Source organism: Hyperolius riggenbachi, chromosome 4, assembly GCF_040937935.1.
Source record: "Hyperolius riggenbachi isolate aHypRig1 chromosome 4, aHypRig1.pri, whole genome shotgun sequence".
Classification (NCBI taxonomy): domain Eukaryota; kingdom Metazoa; phylum Chordata; class Amphibia; order Anura; family Hyperoliidae; genus Hyperolius; species Hyperolius riggenbachi.
The window spans coordinates 288,310,553-288,327,714 of NC_090649.1; the positions used below are offsets into that span (position 1 = coordinate 288,310,553).

Consider the following 17,162-nt stretch of genomic DNA (forward strand, 5'->3'; position numbering starts at 1 on the left):
TGGCGCTATATAAGTACTAAATAATGATGATAATAATACAAGATAATAAAAAGCTCTGTGAAGCTATGAGCCATGCCATGCAGGGCCACCCAAGACAGACAGGTCATAGCAGAGAGTGCAGACAAAACTAAAATCCCTGGAGAAGGAAATGGCAATGCACTCCAGTATATTTGCCAAGAAAACCCCATGTACAGTATCAAAAACTTTGAGAGGCAGTAGAGGGTAGAGGGTCCTGGTGTGCAGTGGCCTATGGAGTCACAAACAGTCAGACACAACTGAATTATGACTGAACAATAACAACCCTGCAAACCAAGCAAGCCAATCTGTTAAATATAATTGTTATATCAAAGCACATCTATAGTGTGATTCTAAAAATTTAAGCCAGAGGTAAATCTGCATATTATGCTTACCACCTTGTCTTCACTAGCCATTTCCTGAAATATGGTTCAATAGTGTCCAAGCAAGTTCCGGAAGTTTCTGGAATCAAACTTGAGACTTGACTAGTGGCTGACCCAATGCATCTGACAACACCAGTTACAGAACATCACATTTAAATATACGGTATGCATGTAAGACTAATGCAGTGGTCACAGTCACCATCAGACAGGTACAAGAGAAGCTTCTGTACTAGGCCCAGAAAGTGTTTGGAGCCCAAAGATCCAGCTTACTTCCTAAATATCTTGTATTCTTTGCTTCCCACAAGTCCACTCACTATTTTGCATCTCTGATTTATACCTTCTCTAGCCCTTGTGAAACACTGGGTACGTATGTATTATGCCATCTGGGAAGTTTGGCAGCTTTTTGTTAAAGTTCTATTTGCCCCCCCCCCCCTTCCCCCCCAGGAAGATCTGACCATTGGAAAGCTGAAAGTCCCGGCTTTCTGTTGCACCAGGTCCTGAGCTGGTATGATGCTCAGTTCCCAAGCTATGGGGTTTTGAAGGAGGGATGTCCCCTGAACTTGGCTGCAGAAAGTGCAGTTACTGAAATACGGGACGAACCAGACATGATGATAAGCAACACATCTGGCAGTCTTCTTCCTTCGCAGCATAAATCTGTGTCTTCAAAACTTATGTTAAGTGCCTGGGGCTCTCATTACAGATGAAGAAGCAGCACAGCTAAGCACCCTCGTCTCCTCTCTGTCTTACTGGCATGGGCAGGAGACTCAATTCCACTGTGCTCTCTGCAGCAAAGTGCAGGGGACACCTATCCTCCCCTCCCAACTTGGGAATGGGGCATTGCATTGACTTGGGCCCAATGCAAAGGAACTTTCAGCTTTCCAAAAATGGTTAGATCTGGCTAGGGGATCAAACAGAACTTTAAGATAAAGCTGCCAAACTTTCCAGACGGGATAATACGTAAGTACCAAACACTATTCTTCCCACAACACTCTTCAAGTTCAGAACTGAGAAAAGGCAAGTGGAATGTCATCACACTGCACCTCCAGCCCAGTGAGTGGCTACAGTGCTCTCCCAGCCCAGTCAGTGGTGATAGCAAAGAGCCAGTCCAGTTAGGGGTCTTGGTGCAGTTGGTGGTTACACAGCAGTTTTGAGCGCAGCCAGTGGTCTAAATAATGTCTCAGTTCAGTTACTGGTCACAGAGCATGTATCATCCATTCTTTCAGACCAAGCTAGCAGAGAATCAAGGAAATCACTGGTTACCACACAACCCCTCTGTCGATGTTTGAAGTCCCCAAAGAGGTACTTTTCTCATTCTGCTTATATGGTCCTTTATGTAGGGTCTGCACAAGCAATTCCTGCATTGATACAGAATTTAGTGTGTACTATATAACAACCAACACTAGACCAATATGCTGTGAGAAACTGAGCATCAGGTTTGTCCTGGGGCATCAGAAGTCCCCATATCAAAAACAGGGCGGGGGAAATCATGTTGTCGCTAATCCACAGTGGCCTATCTGAGTGATAATGGGTGGTGCAACCTACCTCCTAGGTAGTATGGATGATGTGGTGGCTCAAAGCAGCCTAGTTCAGCTACTGGGGAATTTGAATGGCTCTGATCATATCTGCTGGCAGCAGAATTCTAACACCAGTAAGTACCCATGAAGGCTAGGTGAGCCAGTTGGGAAGAGTGAAAAGTCTGATGTTTGTTTGGATTTAGGGGATTTTCGGAATGGTTCGCCAGAGTTCATTTTATCAATATCCCATGTTCATCTTTGCCAAACCACACCCCTTCACACTTTCATGCTACTCTCAAATAAATAAACTTTACTGATCCCTGTTTGCCTCCAAATCCATTATCATGCAGTGGTTGTTTACCAATGCTAATAAGAAGACTGCCTCTGAATTCTAATTAAAACCTTTACAGGGCGCATCACTGATTTAAAGAGAAGAGAAATTGTGGGATACTTTTAATTAAATTGTATGTAGTCAGAAGTCAGAAAGTAATTATTATGAGCAACGGCTTGAATTTTCTGAGATAACTTCACTTTGTTTTTTTTCTACCATTGCCAGTCATAATCAAAGCAATGCAAACCTTGTTTTACATGATAGAATAATAACCAGGGAAGAGATGAACATGTCAAACATTACCTGGGAGGGAGTGAAGCCAGACATGCGGAACGCTGAGAAGACTAGTGGCACTTCTGCCTTCATCAGCATCTCAATATAATGAGCAGTGCAGAAGTATATCGGGTGGATTCCAGCTTGTGCTATATCTGCTGGCAGGTGTTTCTGAGAATAAGCAAAAGGAAAAAAAGTAAGAAGGTTCGGCTTGCGCTGTACTGTTAGTACTGTCATTTACACATTTGTTTATTTTCCATAAAAGAACTGACATTAAAATACATGTATACAGGCCCTTTCTCAGCTCCATAAAATTAACAAATCAGATAAATTCAGCTACATCTGTTTGATCAGTTTAGTTGACCGAGTTAATCCAGCTAAGGGCTTGCACATCTTGAGAACTCAATTAGAATTGCTTGAAAATGTTCTAAAAGCCATTTTAGAAATTTCTAAACCAGCTCTACTCAGGATATGAAATCTCAAATCACACTAAGTAATTCTAAATTTTAGAGATTGCATGAGGAAACATGGAAAACATCCTCAGACACGCATAAACAACTCAAAAAAGTGGTAAGGAATCAGCCAAGAGCTATGCCAGGAATATCCTAAAGTACACCTGAAGTGAGAAGCATATGGTGACTGCCATATTTATTTCCTTTTGAACAATACCAGTTGCCCCGTAGTCCTGCTGATCTGTTTTTAGCTGCAGTAGTGTCTGAATCAAACACCTGAAGCAAACATGCAGCTAATGCAGTAAGACTTCTGTCAGAAACATCTGATATGCATGCTTTTTCAGGGTCCATGGCTAAAAGCATTAGAGACAGGGGTTAAACAGGACAGCCAGTCAATATGCATTGTTTAAACCAGACCCCCCCCCCCCCAACTGTCCCGAATTGTTCAGGACTGCCCCAGGTTGGAAGGTGTCTTCCATGGCACCCCCTTGTGTCCCCGGTGGGCAGAGAGGTGGGGAAATTTTTTCTCTCGACATACCAGCCATGCCAATGCGTAATGTGGGGATCAGAGGCGTATCTAGGGAGAACAGCGCCTATGGCAAGCACTAAAATTGCGCCCCCCCCCCCCCCATTTCCAACAACAAAGGACTTAATTCAATGATAACACCACATAAAACACACAAGAGAATATTCAGGGGTTTTTTTTGTTTGTTTTTTTGTTTCTCATTTCAGGTTCATTAAAACAAACATGAGCAATCTAATGACATTGTAGATGCAAAGTCTTAAGAAAAACTGTAAAAACACTACCATCTTTATCATAATAGGGAGTACGTTAACACCTAGTAAAGGCATAGCCCTGCAATTTGCAATATTACAAAAATGAGCACAACAACACTCTTATAAAACTGAAGAAGCAAATCCAATTATGTAAAGTAAAAACGTTCAGAACAGTCAGCACTGAGAGCCAGATTTTTGAATTTTCAATTACAATGGCACTTTCCTAGATTTTACTAATGCAAACTGTTGTATGATGTCATCAAAGTCAGTTTTTTCAGTTTCTTCTCTTTCTATACTCAGCATAGCTAGATCACATAGTCGGCTTTGACCCATAGAGGCTCTCAGGTACGAAAGGATTAATTTTAATTTACTAAATGATCTTTCACAACTGGCGATGGAAACTGCGATGGTTAACAGAATCTGAACAGCAATGCGAAGATTGGGAAAGACACTTTCATCTCCGTATTGAACAATAAATTTGAGCAAGTCTTCGGGTTTTGATATCTTTATGCTTGTCCTCGTTGATAACAACATTCTGCAGTCCATGATTTCTTCAAAAAGTTGCTCTCCATCCACATCAGTGCTGTAGAATTCCCCAAACTCCTCACACTTTTTCTTTATGTCTATTCTGTTGGCACTGTAACACAATCCCTCAGTATCAAGAAGAAAACGAAACTTGGCATCAGTGTAATGCAAACGAGAAAACCTTTCATCCATTTCTCTGTGAAGCCGGTCAAGTGATCCCTTCATGACTCTTACAATTTCTTCCTTGGCAGTCAACCCAGCATCTCTTGAGTTCTCATCAGCCATTCGCTTTTTTCGTCTCTGACGTCTGTCAAAATCAATTCCCCATTCTTGGCAAAGATGTAGTCCTTCTTCAAGCGACTCACTGACTAACACTTCTCTTTCTTCACCAAAATGATCTCGTAGAGCTTTCAAATCCAGGGCAGCATCATGGAAGTTCATGCTAGGATCCTGCAGCCTCTTTTGAACACGGTCAATGTGAATTAGTATTTTGTTCCAGAATCCTAGCAAAGTCAGAAAATCATAAGTCAGAATGCGATTGTACAGCTGTCGTGCCTCACTTCTTGTTTCACTGGTCTCATTTTCATTGTCTGTCATGTCCTGCAGAACTTGAAGTATCTCTTCAAGGTACCTGTGGATAGGCTTCACTGCTTCTGTCCTTGCACTCCACCTGGTTTCAGATTCTGACTTGAGGACCACAGGCACAGCATTTTTGAGTTTTTCCCACCGCTGTGTTGAGCGAGAAAAGAAAACATATAAAGCTTCAATGGTTCCAAAAAATGTAACCATCATTACATCCTGCTTGGCTGCATGTACACCCACCAGGTTGAGCGAGTGATTGTCACAATTCACAAATAGTGCCCGGTTGTTTTTTTCAGATATTCTTTGATGAACACCACTTCTGTGTCCAGCCATCACAGCAGCGTTGTCATAGCACTGTGACCGACAATCTTGTAGCTCCATCTCGTCCTCCTCCAGCTTTTTCAAGATTTCACCAAGCAAGCTCTCTGCATCCTTCTGGCTTATCTGGATAAAACCAAGGAAGGATTCTTTAACACGGACCATTTTTCTCTCAAAATCAACTTCCACGTACCTCACAACTTCTGACATCTGCTCACGGTGTGCCTGATCAGGAGTTGAGTCAAACATGAGACCATAGTACTTGGCTTTATGGATGCTTGTCAATAAACTTTTGCGAACAGTTGATGCCATCATATCTATAAATTCATTCTGGACGCCCGGTGAAAGATATGATGTGGATCCTGGATGACTTTCCACATGAGTGAGGTGTTCCTTCATGACAGGGTCAAAGATGGAAAGTAGTTTTATTAAAGCAAGGAAATTTCCTAAATTGGTGTCATCATCTAGCTGCAGTGACTCCCTATGCCCTCGCAAAGCCAGGTTCTGGGTTGCAAGGAATTTTATGCAGTGCAGTATTCTTGTCAAAATCTCACGCCACTTCTGTTTTTCCTTCTCAATTTGTAACTGAAATTCTACGTCAATAATTCCTCTGTTTCCACCTAAATTAATTTCCATTTCTTTCCACTGTGTGAAGCACTCATGATGATTCTTGGCGTTTTCATGAACATTAAATCTCTCAGGTGCCTTCCACTGGGTGAATCCATTTTCCTGCTCTAATGAAGACTGATGGTCTGACCGGGAAAAGAGAAGACAACATATACAAAATGCAGACTTTTTAGAAGGGGAATATACCAGCCATGAGCGTGTCACTTCTTCACCACGACCATTTCCTAATTTTCTCTTGAACCAACTTTTGTTCATGGAGCGATTATTTGTTGGTAGGAATGGCCCCTCATTGTTCTGAAAATACTTCGACCCAAGCTTTATTATTTCTGTTCTCAGCGCATCAGTCAGAATTGCTCTTCCAGTATCCTTTGCGAACTTAAGAAGTCCAATGTCATGCTGTTTAATAACTTCTGGTATGACAATCTGAGTCTCTCTGTCACTGTCTAGTTCCTTAGGTTCAGTGCTGTCTGGCAAATTCTTGTCTGTAAAGTCAACAGCACTGCTATCAGCACCACCATCATCTTCGTCTCCTGTCTTGTTTATGTCCTCTGTGGCAGCCTCATCTTCCTTTTTATCATACTCAGTTGTATCTGTCATGGCTTCCTCCTCAGCTTGAGCCTCCTCAGCTTGAGATACATTTGTAGTTGATTCTTCCTCAGATTCTATTGAACTTGAAGCAGGCGCAGGTGACTCCATGGAACATGATGCCGATTGACTAGTACTAGGCTTTTGAAAGAAAGGCATGAAGTACTTGCTCGACTTTTTGGCTTCTTCAGCTTCCAACTTTCGTCTCTTTCGTCCTTCAGCTCCACTTTCCTTCTTCTTTGTCAAGGCACGTTTCATTTTCTCCGCTTTCACACTATTTTCTGAAATAAAGAAAGTTTTGTTTTCACTATCCATACACCCCTCTAACTCTTGGTATCTCGATTTTCATCTTTTACTTAACCTTACCCCAGTATAAGCTCTAAAACCAACCTCCAAACAGTGGCCAGGAAGATTTGCCTGTCGCTGTCTGCAATGGAGGAAAAAAAAAAAAGACTCAGCGAAGAAGTGGGTAGTATGGCTAAGCAACAAGTGCTAAGGAATTCTGACAAATAAAAAAATGGTTGCAAAACAGAGTTCCCATAAACAGACTGCATAAGTGGGGGCTACATACAGAATAAAGAAAAGCACTCCATAAAACCCAATTCAAGCACAGTGCTCAGCATCCCTGAACAAAGTTTCCCAATTTCATTGGAAGCAAAACAGAAATACCCTTGTACTTTCTCAGGGGAAATAAAGGAAATACTCAGGTGGACCCAAAATCAACAGACATACCAGAGGTACACACTCTCAGTATTCACTTCAGAATCAGAATAATTCATTTCGCCAAGTACAAAGGTTGGGGGGGGGGGGGTTGTACCCGGAATTGGTTTTGGCTCATTCAGGTTCTGGAAAATTGGGGGGGGGGGGGGGGGGGATAATGTCCAAAGTCAAGAGCCGAGGCTGCCATACTACGGCGCCCCCATTGGAACTTGGCAATCATCTGCCAAGACAATCATCTGCCATCTCTAGCATAGATTACATACAAATATTACCAAAAACAATCACAGAATAACAATAGTTACATGCAGACAGATTTGACCAACAATAGGCCAATTAATCAAGCAGGCATGTTTCCCCACAATATATCTTAAACTGTTGCACTGGCTGATCCTACCCAGGACTAAACAATATTGATTGTGAACAAAGCTTAGCAATTACCAGCATGGCCCCACATAACAAGTAAGCAGTCATATTCCTCCAAAACATAACTAAGCAGTTTTTTTCCGTTAAATTAAATTCTTAGGCCTGCATGTTCCTTCAAGTATTATGAGGCAGAATGTATGCCCATATACCATAACTAGACCAATGTACCTCCAAATACCATAATTAGGTAAAATGTACCCCCAGAAAAAGCAGTTTTTATCCCCAAAAATAATTAGGCAGCATACCTTCCAAATTTCAATGTTGCATTCACAGCTTATCCCAAGCATGCCAGCCAAGTAGTTCTGTAGGTAACTTTTCTTCCATGAGAGCGCCATCATTTGGACAGTCTGCTCAAAAGTCTTTGAGTACTGTTTGTGATGTTCACAGTTTGTTGTGGTCATTGCTGATCTAGCCTCAGGCCCCTTTCACACTGGCACGTTTTCAGTGCGTTGTGTTACCCAATTTTAACACAGGGTGACACTAGAGCAATGAAAGTCTATGGAACATTTCATATCGGATGCGCCGGAACTATCCAATTTAGCGCTAGGTCAACAGCATTTTGGGACAGCTTCTGCATTGACGCACGTTAACCACGTCATGTAAGTCAATGGTAACACAGTTATTTGAAACTGTTTGGTATTAGCATTGTGGCGCTTGCTTGCAATGCGTATTTTCGCTTCGGGAAGACAGCATTACAGAGCCTCATTCTTGGTGTGTTTTGCTGCAATGAATTACATTAACGTTCATTAACGCGGGTATCTAAGAAACTTTTTTTTTTTTTTTGCGGTGCAATCTTTTAATCGCACAGGAATGAAAATGCTGGTTACCACTGAAACTGGCCTTAATTTTATCAATTAAATTAGGCAAAAAATATCTTAAATTGGCCATACATACATCATTTTGCTTTCATTGAATCTGCCGGTAATCTATTGCTTGTACAAATTTCCCTGTTCCCCCCAACAACTCATGCCACAAGGCTGGAAAAAAATTCTGGGGAGAACACTGCAAATGTATAGGATATGCCCCGTCACAGTGTCACCTGTTGCTACTGCCTCTATTGGGGTCCTCTGCTGCTGGAACTGCCGTTGGGCTCAGGGACAAGCACCAATTTATAGTCCTGGAGAAAGCATAAGACTCTCACTGGATTGCAAAAAAAAAAAAGGGAAGCCTCCCTAGCAACAGGAAGAATTCTCGCTGGTCCATCAAGAACCAATGAAAATCTTTCCTGGTGCTAGTGAGGATTCCCATTGGTCTTTTTCAATCTAATGGTAGCCCTATACTCTCAGCTATATACTGCGGCTTGTACCCAAGCACAGCAGTGGTGCTGGCGGAGGACATGAATGAGGATTGGAAACGAAAGGGAAAACAGCCATGTGACAACAGACACTGTCTATTTTCATAGGCTTGCATGGATTCCATTAGCGTTTACAGTGTCTGCGGTCTCTTGAAAAAACATGCAGGTCAAGAATATGCATTTCACTCCCGATGCATTTTAAGTGGAAAGTGTGCTTAAAGGATATCAAAGCAGAAAAAATGGCAAGAAATAGAGAGCATACATGTAAGCATAATGCTATCTGGGCAAGGACTGCGTTCTCCCCTACAATCCTCCGTTCCTATGAATTTGCTCCCATTCTAGGCCCCAACTAGTGCTGGTCGGTACCTTTTTGAACCAGATATAATAGGCTGTGCACATGTGCAGTGGGGTCCATTTATTCACTGTGCCATGCTCCCAGTTGCATCCTGAGTGCAGCAAGTGCTGTAATTAATCACGCACACCACGCTCAGGAGACAGATGTGAACATGGCCACAGTGGTGTAATGGACCCAACTGCGCATGCATGCAGCCTATTATATCCGGTTCAAACTTCAAAGGTTCAAAAGTCGGGCCCTAGAACAAGACCAAATATGGAAAAACTGAGGATTGTGAATTGTGGGTGGAGGGAACAGAGGACACAGTCCTAATCCAGATAGCATTGTGCACACATGTATGTAGTTTATATTCTGATGATTTTTCAGCTCAGGTATCCTTTAACATAGGGGACCATATGCAATTCACTTTTTCTTCTGAGTTTTCTCCTAAGTGACTATTTTCATATTCTCTTTAAAATAACTTTTAAGCATTTTACAATTGAAAAAACACAAAAGTTGGTAAAAACAAAAGTACTATTAAAATTATTTTGAGCATGCTTTTGCTTGCTGGTGGTTTAAAAATAATTTTATGACATGGTGTGAAAATATTACCTAGTAGAAAACTCAGGTGAAAAAGTGAATTGCATATGGGTCAGGATCTCTTTATACATCCGCTTATGTACTGCGGAATCACAGCGTTTTTTTTTTTTTACATTTAAACGATATCCGAGTTGAAAATTAAGATTGTTCTTTTACTTCCCTGGGGCCTCTTCCAGCCTCCGTAGTCTTGTAGTTTGCTTGCTGACCTCCTGGTCCTCATTCTTGATCCGCTGTGTGGCCCGGTAAAATATGAAACATAGCTAAGTTGCGCACTACTGCCCATGTGCTGGCCTGGTAGTACGCCTTCTTGATCACTCTCCCCCGACTGGGAGTATTCTGCGCTTGTACATAATGCCGAACGGGAGTGCGATGGGCCACTGCATGCGCAGTAGTTTACAGGGCCGCACAGCGGATCAAAGATGAGGACCAGGAGGATTAGGGAACTACAAGACTTCAGGACCTGGATTCTGGAAGAAGCCACAGGTAAGTAAAGAGCGTCACGTGAATAATCTTTATTTTCAACTGGAGGAATCTTAGGATACACACATTGGGCTTGATTCACTAAAGCGGGATAACTGCTATCACAGCAGTTATCACGCGATGTGTCAAGCGCGGCGCCTTGCGCGCGTAAAATATTACTCCGCGTGATAAACAAATGTTTTATGACGAGCGGGTTTCATGCACGTGATCGTGTGCAAACGTTTGTTTATCACGCGGATTAATCTTTCACACGTGCAAAGTGCCGCATGCAGCAAATCATGTGATAACTGCTGTGATAGCAGTTATCACGCTTTAATGAATCAAGCCCATAGATTTACAATTTTCATTCTACAGCAAGCCCCTGCTTTCCCACATTTCAGTAGTTTCCAACTTTCCATTCATTCTACAGCAGTCCACTGCAGTGCTTTCTCCCCATGATTTCAGTTCTTCTGGAAAAATCCAATGAAAAACGTACGTGGGAAATCAGTGCCCTGCTGTACAATGGATGGAAATTGCAAGAACTAAAATGTGGAAAAGCAGGGACCTGCTGTAGAATGGAAATAGAAACTGAAATAAAATGTGGGACAGTGGAAAAGGCATAGCCGGTGTCGTAGCAGCTTGTGCTGCTCCATACGGACATTTCGCAGATCGGTCATCATGTTTTCTACAGAGCATGACCCTTTACAAGCTGCATCATCCCTCATCCACAAATCACTGCGCATGCCTTAATTTTTGCTGCTCCATAGTACTTTTAACACCCCTGTGTCCCTCAGCCCAGCGACATCACAGCCTCCTTGCCACCACTAGGCCCTGATTTCTGTAGACTGTCTCCGCCAGCAATCTATAAACATGAAAATATATTAAAATCTAGTAATGGGTAGTTAGCTGGCAGGGACAGGACGGCGGTGGGCGGATTCTACAATGTTGCTGGCTGGTGGAGGGAGGCAGAACTGTTGAAAATACTATGGAGCAGCACTACATGACGCATGCACAGTAATTTGTTGGGAGATGACGGAGCTTAAGTACGTGATGACAAATAAGTGAAGCATGCCAAGCAGCATGGGGCAGCAAAACCTGTTATTAAACCAGCTGCTGCTGCAGAATGAATTCTGTAATATTTTTTCATACAGTACTTAAACTAGAGCCGAAAGACTTAAATAAGCATATGTTGTGGGTAGGGTGGTATAAGCAAATACCATGCCTTCCGTTCCCCTCATCACCCGCCGTTCTCCTGGCATGCAGTAATTGATGTGCTTTTTGGCCGACCTGGGCAACTCGCATAACCTAGAACCTGAACATACTGTTCCGGGCCGAATTATGTCACTACACAGGACCACGGTCATTCCCCTTGCTCCTGCGTGCGCACTCCACAGCAGTGAGAAGTACATGTGACAGTGAGAAGTACACGCAGAAGCATGGGGAGCGAGCATGCTCCTGTATGGTGACATAATTCAGTGTGGACACAGTGGAAAAGAAAGGACATATGTGCATACGCAGCGCAGTATGTCCAGGTCTAGTTTTGCGAGTCGCCCATGTCAGCGGCCAGCCAAAAGAACATCAATTACTGCATGAGAACTCAGAACGGCGAGTGACGGAGTGACGGAGGGGAATGGAAATCAGTATTTACTTACCCTACCCACAACATACAACATATGCCTGTCTGCCTATTGAACCTTCGGCTCCGGTATCTAATTCGATTTAAAGAGACACTGAAGTGAGAATAAATCTTTCCTAGATTTTACTAATGCAAACTGTTGTATGATGTCATCAAAGTCAGTTTTTTCAGTTTCTTCTCTTTCTATACTCAGCATAGCTAGATCACATAGTCGGCTTTGACCCATATAGGCTCTCAGGTACGAAAGGATTAATTTTAATTTACTAAATGATCTTTCACAACTGGCGATGGAAACTGCGATGGTTAACAGAATCTGAACAGCAATGCGAAGATTGGGAAAGACACTTTCATCTCCGTATTGAACAATAAATTTGAGCAAGTCTTCGGGTTTTGATATCTTTATGCTTGTCCTCGTTGATAACAACATTCTGCAGTCCATGATTTCTTCAAAAAGTTGCTCTCCATCCACATCAGTGCTGTAGAATTCCCCAAACTCCTCACACTTTTTCTTTATGTCTATTCTGTTGGCACTGTAACACAATCCCTCAGTATCAAGAAGAAAACGAAACTTGGCATCAGTGTAATGCAAACGAGAAAACCTTTCATCCATTTCTCTGTGAAGCCGGTCAAGTGATCCCTTCATGACTCTTACAATTTCTTCCTTGGCAGTCAACCCAGCATCTCTTGAGTTCTCATCAGCCATTCGCTTTTTTCGTCTCTGACGTCTGTCAAAATCAATTCCCCATTCTTGGCAAAGATGTAGTCCTTCTTCAAGCGACTCACTGACTAACACTTCTCTTTCTTCACCAAAATGATCTCGTAGAGCTTTCAAATCCAGGGCAGCATCATGGAAGTTCATGCTAGGACCCTGCAGCCTCTTTTGAACACGGTCAATGTGAATTAGTATTTTGTTCCAGAATCCTAGCAAAGTCAGAAAATCATAAGTCAGAATGCGATTGTACAGCTGTCGTGCCTCACTTCTTGTTTCACTGGTCTCATTTTCATTGTCTGTCATGTCCTGCAGAACTTGAAGTATCTCTTCAAGGTACCTGTGGATAGGCTTCACTGCTTCTGTCCTTGCACTCCACCTGGTTTCAGATTCTGACTTGAGGACCACAGGCACAGCATTTTTGAGTTTTTCCCACCGCTGTGTTGAGCGAGAAAAGAAAACATATAAAGCTTCAATGGTTCCAAAAAATGTAACCATCATTACATCCTGCTTGGCTGCATGTACACCCACCAGGTTGAGCGAGTGATTGTCACAATTCACAAATAGTGCCCGGTTGTTTTTTTCAGATATTCTTTGATGAACACCACTTCTGTGTCCAGCCATCACAGCAGCGTTGTCATAGCACTGTGACCGACAATCTTGTAGCTCCATCTCGTCCTCCTCCAGCTTTTTCAAGATTTCACCAAGCAAGCTCTCTGCATCCTTCTGGCTTATCTGGATAAAACCAAGGAAGGATTCTTTAACACGGACCATTTTTCTCTCAAAATCAACTTCCACGTACCTCACAACTTCTGACATCTGCTCACGGTGTGCCTGATCAGGAGTTGAGTCAAACATGAGACCATAGTACTTGGCTTTATGGATGCTTGTCAATAAACTTTTGCGAACAGTTGATGCCATCATATGTATAAATTCATTCTGGACGCCCGGTGAAAGATATGATGTGGATCCTGGATGACTTTCCACATGAGTGAGGTGTTCCTTCATGACAGGGTCAAAGATGGAAAGTAGTTTTATTAAAGCAAGGAAATTTCCTAAATTGGTGTCATCATCTAGCTGCAGTGACTCCCTATGCCCTCGCAAAGCCAGGTTCTGGGTTGCAAGGAATTTTATGCAGTGCAGTATTCTTGTCAAAATCTCACGCCACTTCTGTTTTTCCTTCTCAATTTGTAACTGAAATTCTACGTCAATAATTCCTCTGTTTCCACCTAAATTAATTTCCATTTCTTTCCACTGTGTGAAGCACTCATGATGATTCTTGGCGTTTTCATAAACATTAAATCTCTCAGGTGCCTTCCACTGGGTGAATCCATTTTCCTGCTCTAATGAAGACTGATGGTCTGACCGGGAAAAGAGAAGACAACATATACAAAATGCAGACTTTTTAGAAGGGGAATATACCAGCCATGAGCGTGTCACTTCTTCACCACGACCATTTCCTAATTTTCTCTTGAACCAACTTTTGTTCATGGAGCGATTATTTGTTGGTAGGAATGGCCCCTCATTGTTCTGAAAATACTTCGACCCAAGCTTTATTATTTCTGTTCTCAGCGCATCAGTCAGAATTGCTCTTCCAGTATCCTTTGCGAACTTAAGAAGTCCAATGTCATGCTGTTTAATAACTTCTGGTATGACAATCTGAGTCTCTCTGTCACTGTCTAGTTCCTTAGGTTCAGTGCTGTCTGGCAAATTCTTGTCTGTAAAGTCAACAGCACTGCTATCAGCACCACCATCATCTTCGTCTCCTGTCTTGTTTATGTCCTCTGTGGCAGCCTCATCTTCCTTTTTATCATACTCAGTTGTATCTGTCATGGCTTCCTCCTCAGCTTGAGCCTCCTCAGCTTGAGATACATTTGTAGTTGATTCTTCCTCAGATTCTATTGAACTTGAAGCAGGCGCAGGTGACTCCATGGAACATGATGCCGATTGACTAGTACTAGGCTTTTGAAAGAAAGGCATGAAGTACTTGCTCGACTTTTTGGCTTCTTCAGCTTCCAACTTTCGTCTCTTTCGTCCTTCAGCTCCACTTTCCTTCTTCTTTGTCAAGGCACGTTTCATTTTCTCCGCTTTCACACTATTTTCTGAAATAAAGAAAGTTTTGTTTTCACTATCCATACACCCCTCTAACTCTTGGTATCTCGATTTTCATCTTTTACTTAACCTTACCCCAGTATAAGCTCTAAAACCAACCTCCAAACAGTGGCCAGGAAGATTTGCCTGTCGCTGTCTGCAATGGAGGAAAAAAAAAAAAGACTCAGCGAAGAAGTGGGTAGTATGGCTAAGCAACAAGTGCTAAGGAATTCTGACAAATAAAAAAATGGTTGCAAAACAGAGTTCCCATAAACAGACTGCATAAGTGGGGGCTACATACAGAATAAAGAAAAGCACTCCATAAAACCCAATTCAAGCACAGTGCTCAGCATCCCTGAACAAAGTTTCCCAATTTCATTGGAAGCAAAACAGAAATACCCTTGTACTTTCTCAGGGGAAATAAAGGAAATACTCAGGTGGACCCAAAATCAACAGACATACCAGAGGTACACACTCTCAGTATTCACTTCAGAATCAGAATAATTCATTTCGCCAAGTACAAAGGTTGGGGGGGGGGGGGGTTGTACCCGGAATTGGTTTTGGCTCATTCAGGTTCTGGAAAATTGGGGGGGGGGGGGGGGGATAATGTCCAAAGTCAAGAGCCGAGGCTGCCATACTACGGCGCCCCCATTGGAACTTGGCAATCATCTGCCAAGACAATCATCTGCCATCTCTAGCATAGATTACATACAAATATTACCAAAAACAATCACAGAATAACAATAGTTACATGCAGACAGATTTGACCAACAATAGGCCAATTAATCAAGCAGGCATGTTTCCCCACAATATATCTTAAACTGTTGCACTGGCTGATCCTACCCAGGACTAAACAATATTGATTGTGAACAAAGCTTAGCAATTACCAGCATGGCCCCACATAACAAGTAAGCAGTCATATTCCTCCAAAACATAACTAAGCAGTTTTTTTCCGTTAAATTAAATTCTTAGGCCTGCATGTTCCTTCAAGTATTATGAGGCAGAATGTATGCCCATATACCATAACTAGACCAATGTACCTCCAAATACCATAATTAGGTAAAATGTACCCCCAGAAAAAGCAGTTTTTATCCCCAAAAATAATTAGGCAGCATACCTTCCAAATTTCAATGTTGCATTCACAGCTTATCCCAAGCATGCCAGCCAAGTAGTTCTGTAGGTAACTTTTCTTCCATGAGAGCGCCATCATTTGGACAGTCTGCTCAAAAGTCTTTGAGTACTGTTTGTGATGTTCACAGTTTGTTGTGGTCATTGCTGATCTAGCCTCAGGCCCCTTTCACACTGGCACGTTTTCAGTGCGTTGTGTTACCCAATTTTAACACAGGGTGACACTAGAGCAATGAAAGTCTATGGAACATTTCATATCGGATGCGCCGGAACTATCCAATTTAGCGCTAGGTCAACAGCATTTTGGGACAGCTTCTGCATTGACGCACGTTAACCACGTCATGTAAGTCAATGGTAACACAGTTATTTGAAACTGTTTGGTATTAGCATTGTGGCGCTTGCTTGCAATGCGTATTTTCGCTTCGGGAAGACAGCATTACAGAGCCTCATTCTTGGTGTGTTTTGCTGCAATGAATTACATTAACGTTCATTAACGCGGGTATCTAAGAAACTTTTTTTTTTTTTTGCGGTGCAATCTTTTAATCGCACAGGAATGAAAATGCTGGTTACCACTGAAACTGGCCTTAATTTTATCAATTAAATTAGGCAAAAAATATCTTAAATTGGCCATACATACATCATTTTGCTTTCATTGAATCTGCCGGTAATCTATTGCTTGTACAAATTTCCCTGTTCCCCCCAACAACTCATGCCACAAGGCTGGAAAAAAATTCTGGGGAGAACACTGCAAATGTATAGGATATGCCCCGTCACAGTGTCACCTGTTGCTACTGCCTCTATTGGGGTCCTCTGCTGCTGGAACTGCCGTTGGGCTCAGGGACAAGCACCAATTTATAGTCCTGGAGAAAGCATAAGACTCTCACTGGATTGCAAAAAAAAAAAAGGGAAGCCTCCCTAGCAACAGGAAGAATTCTCGCTGGTCCATCAAGAACCAATGAAAATCTTTCCTGGTGCTAGTGAGGATTCCCATTGGTCTTTTTCAATCTAATGGTAGCCCTATACTCTCAGCTATATACTGCGGCTTGTACCCAAGCACAGCAGTGGTGCTGGCGGAGGACATGAATGAGGATTGGAAACGAAAGGGAAAACAGCCATGTGACAACAGACACTGTCTATTTTCATAGGCTTGCATGGATTCCATTAGCGTTTACAGTGTCTGCGGTCTCTTGAAAAAACATGCAGGTCAAGAATATGCATTTCACTCCCGATGCATTTTAAGTGGAAAGTGTGCTTAAAGGATATCAAAGCAGAAAAAATGGCAAGAAATAGAGAGCATACATGTAAGCATAATGCTATCTGGGCAAGGACTGCGTTCTCCCCTACAATCCTCCGTTCCTATGAATTTGCTCCCATTCTAGGCCCCAA

At 42.4% G+C, this 17,162-nt stretch overlaps 1 protein-coding gene across 7 annotated transcripts in view; it reads right to left on the minus strand.

Annotated features, from left to right (window-relative positions):
* The window catches only part of TBC1D32 (TBC1 domain family member 32), a 478,427-nt gene that overhangs the window by 40,438 nt on the left and 420,827 nt on the right, over nt 1-17,162 (minus strand). For all 7 annotated transcript variants that reach the window (XM_068231378.1, XM_068231377.1, XM_068231379.1 and 4 more), the window contains one exon: nt 2,547-2,687. In XM_068231378.1, coding sequence (XP_068087479.1) covers nt 2,547-2,687 — 141 coding nt within the window. The remainder of the gene's footprint in view (nt 1-2,546; nt 2,688-17,162) is intronic.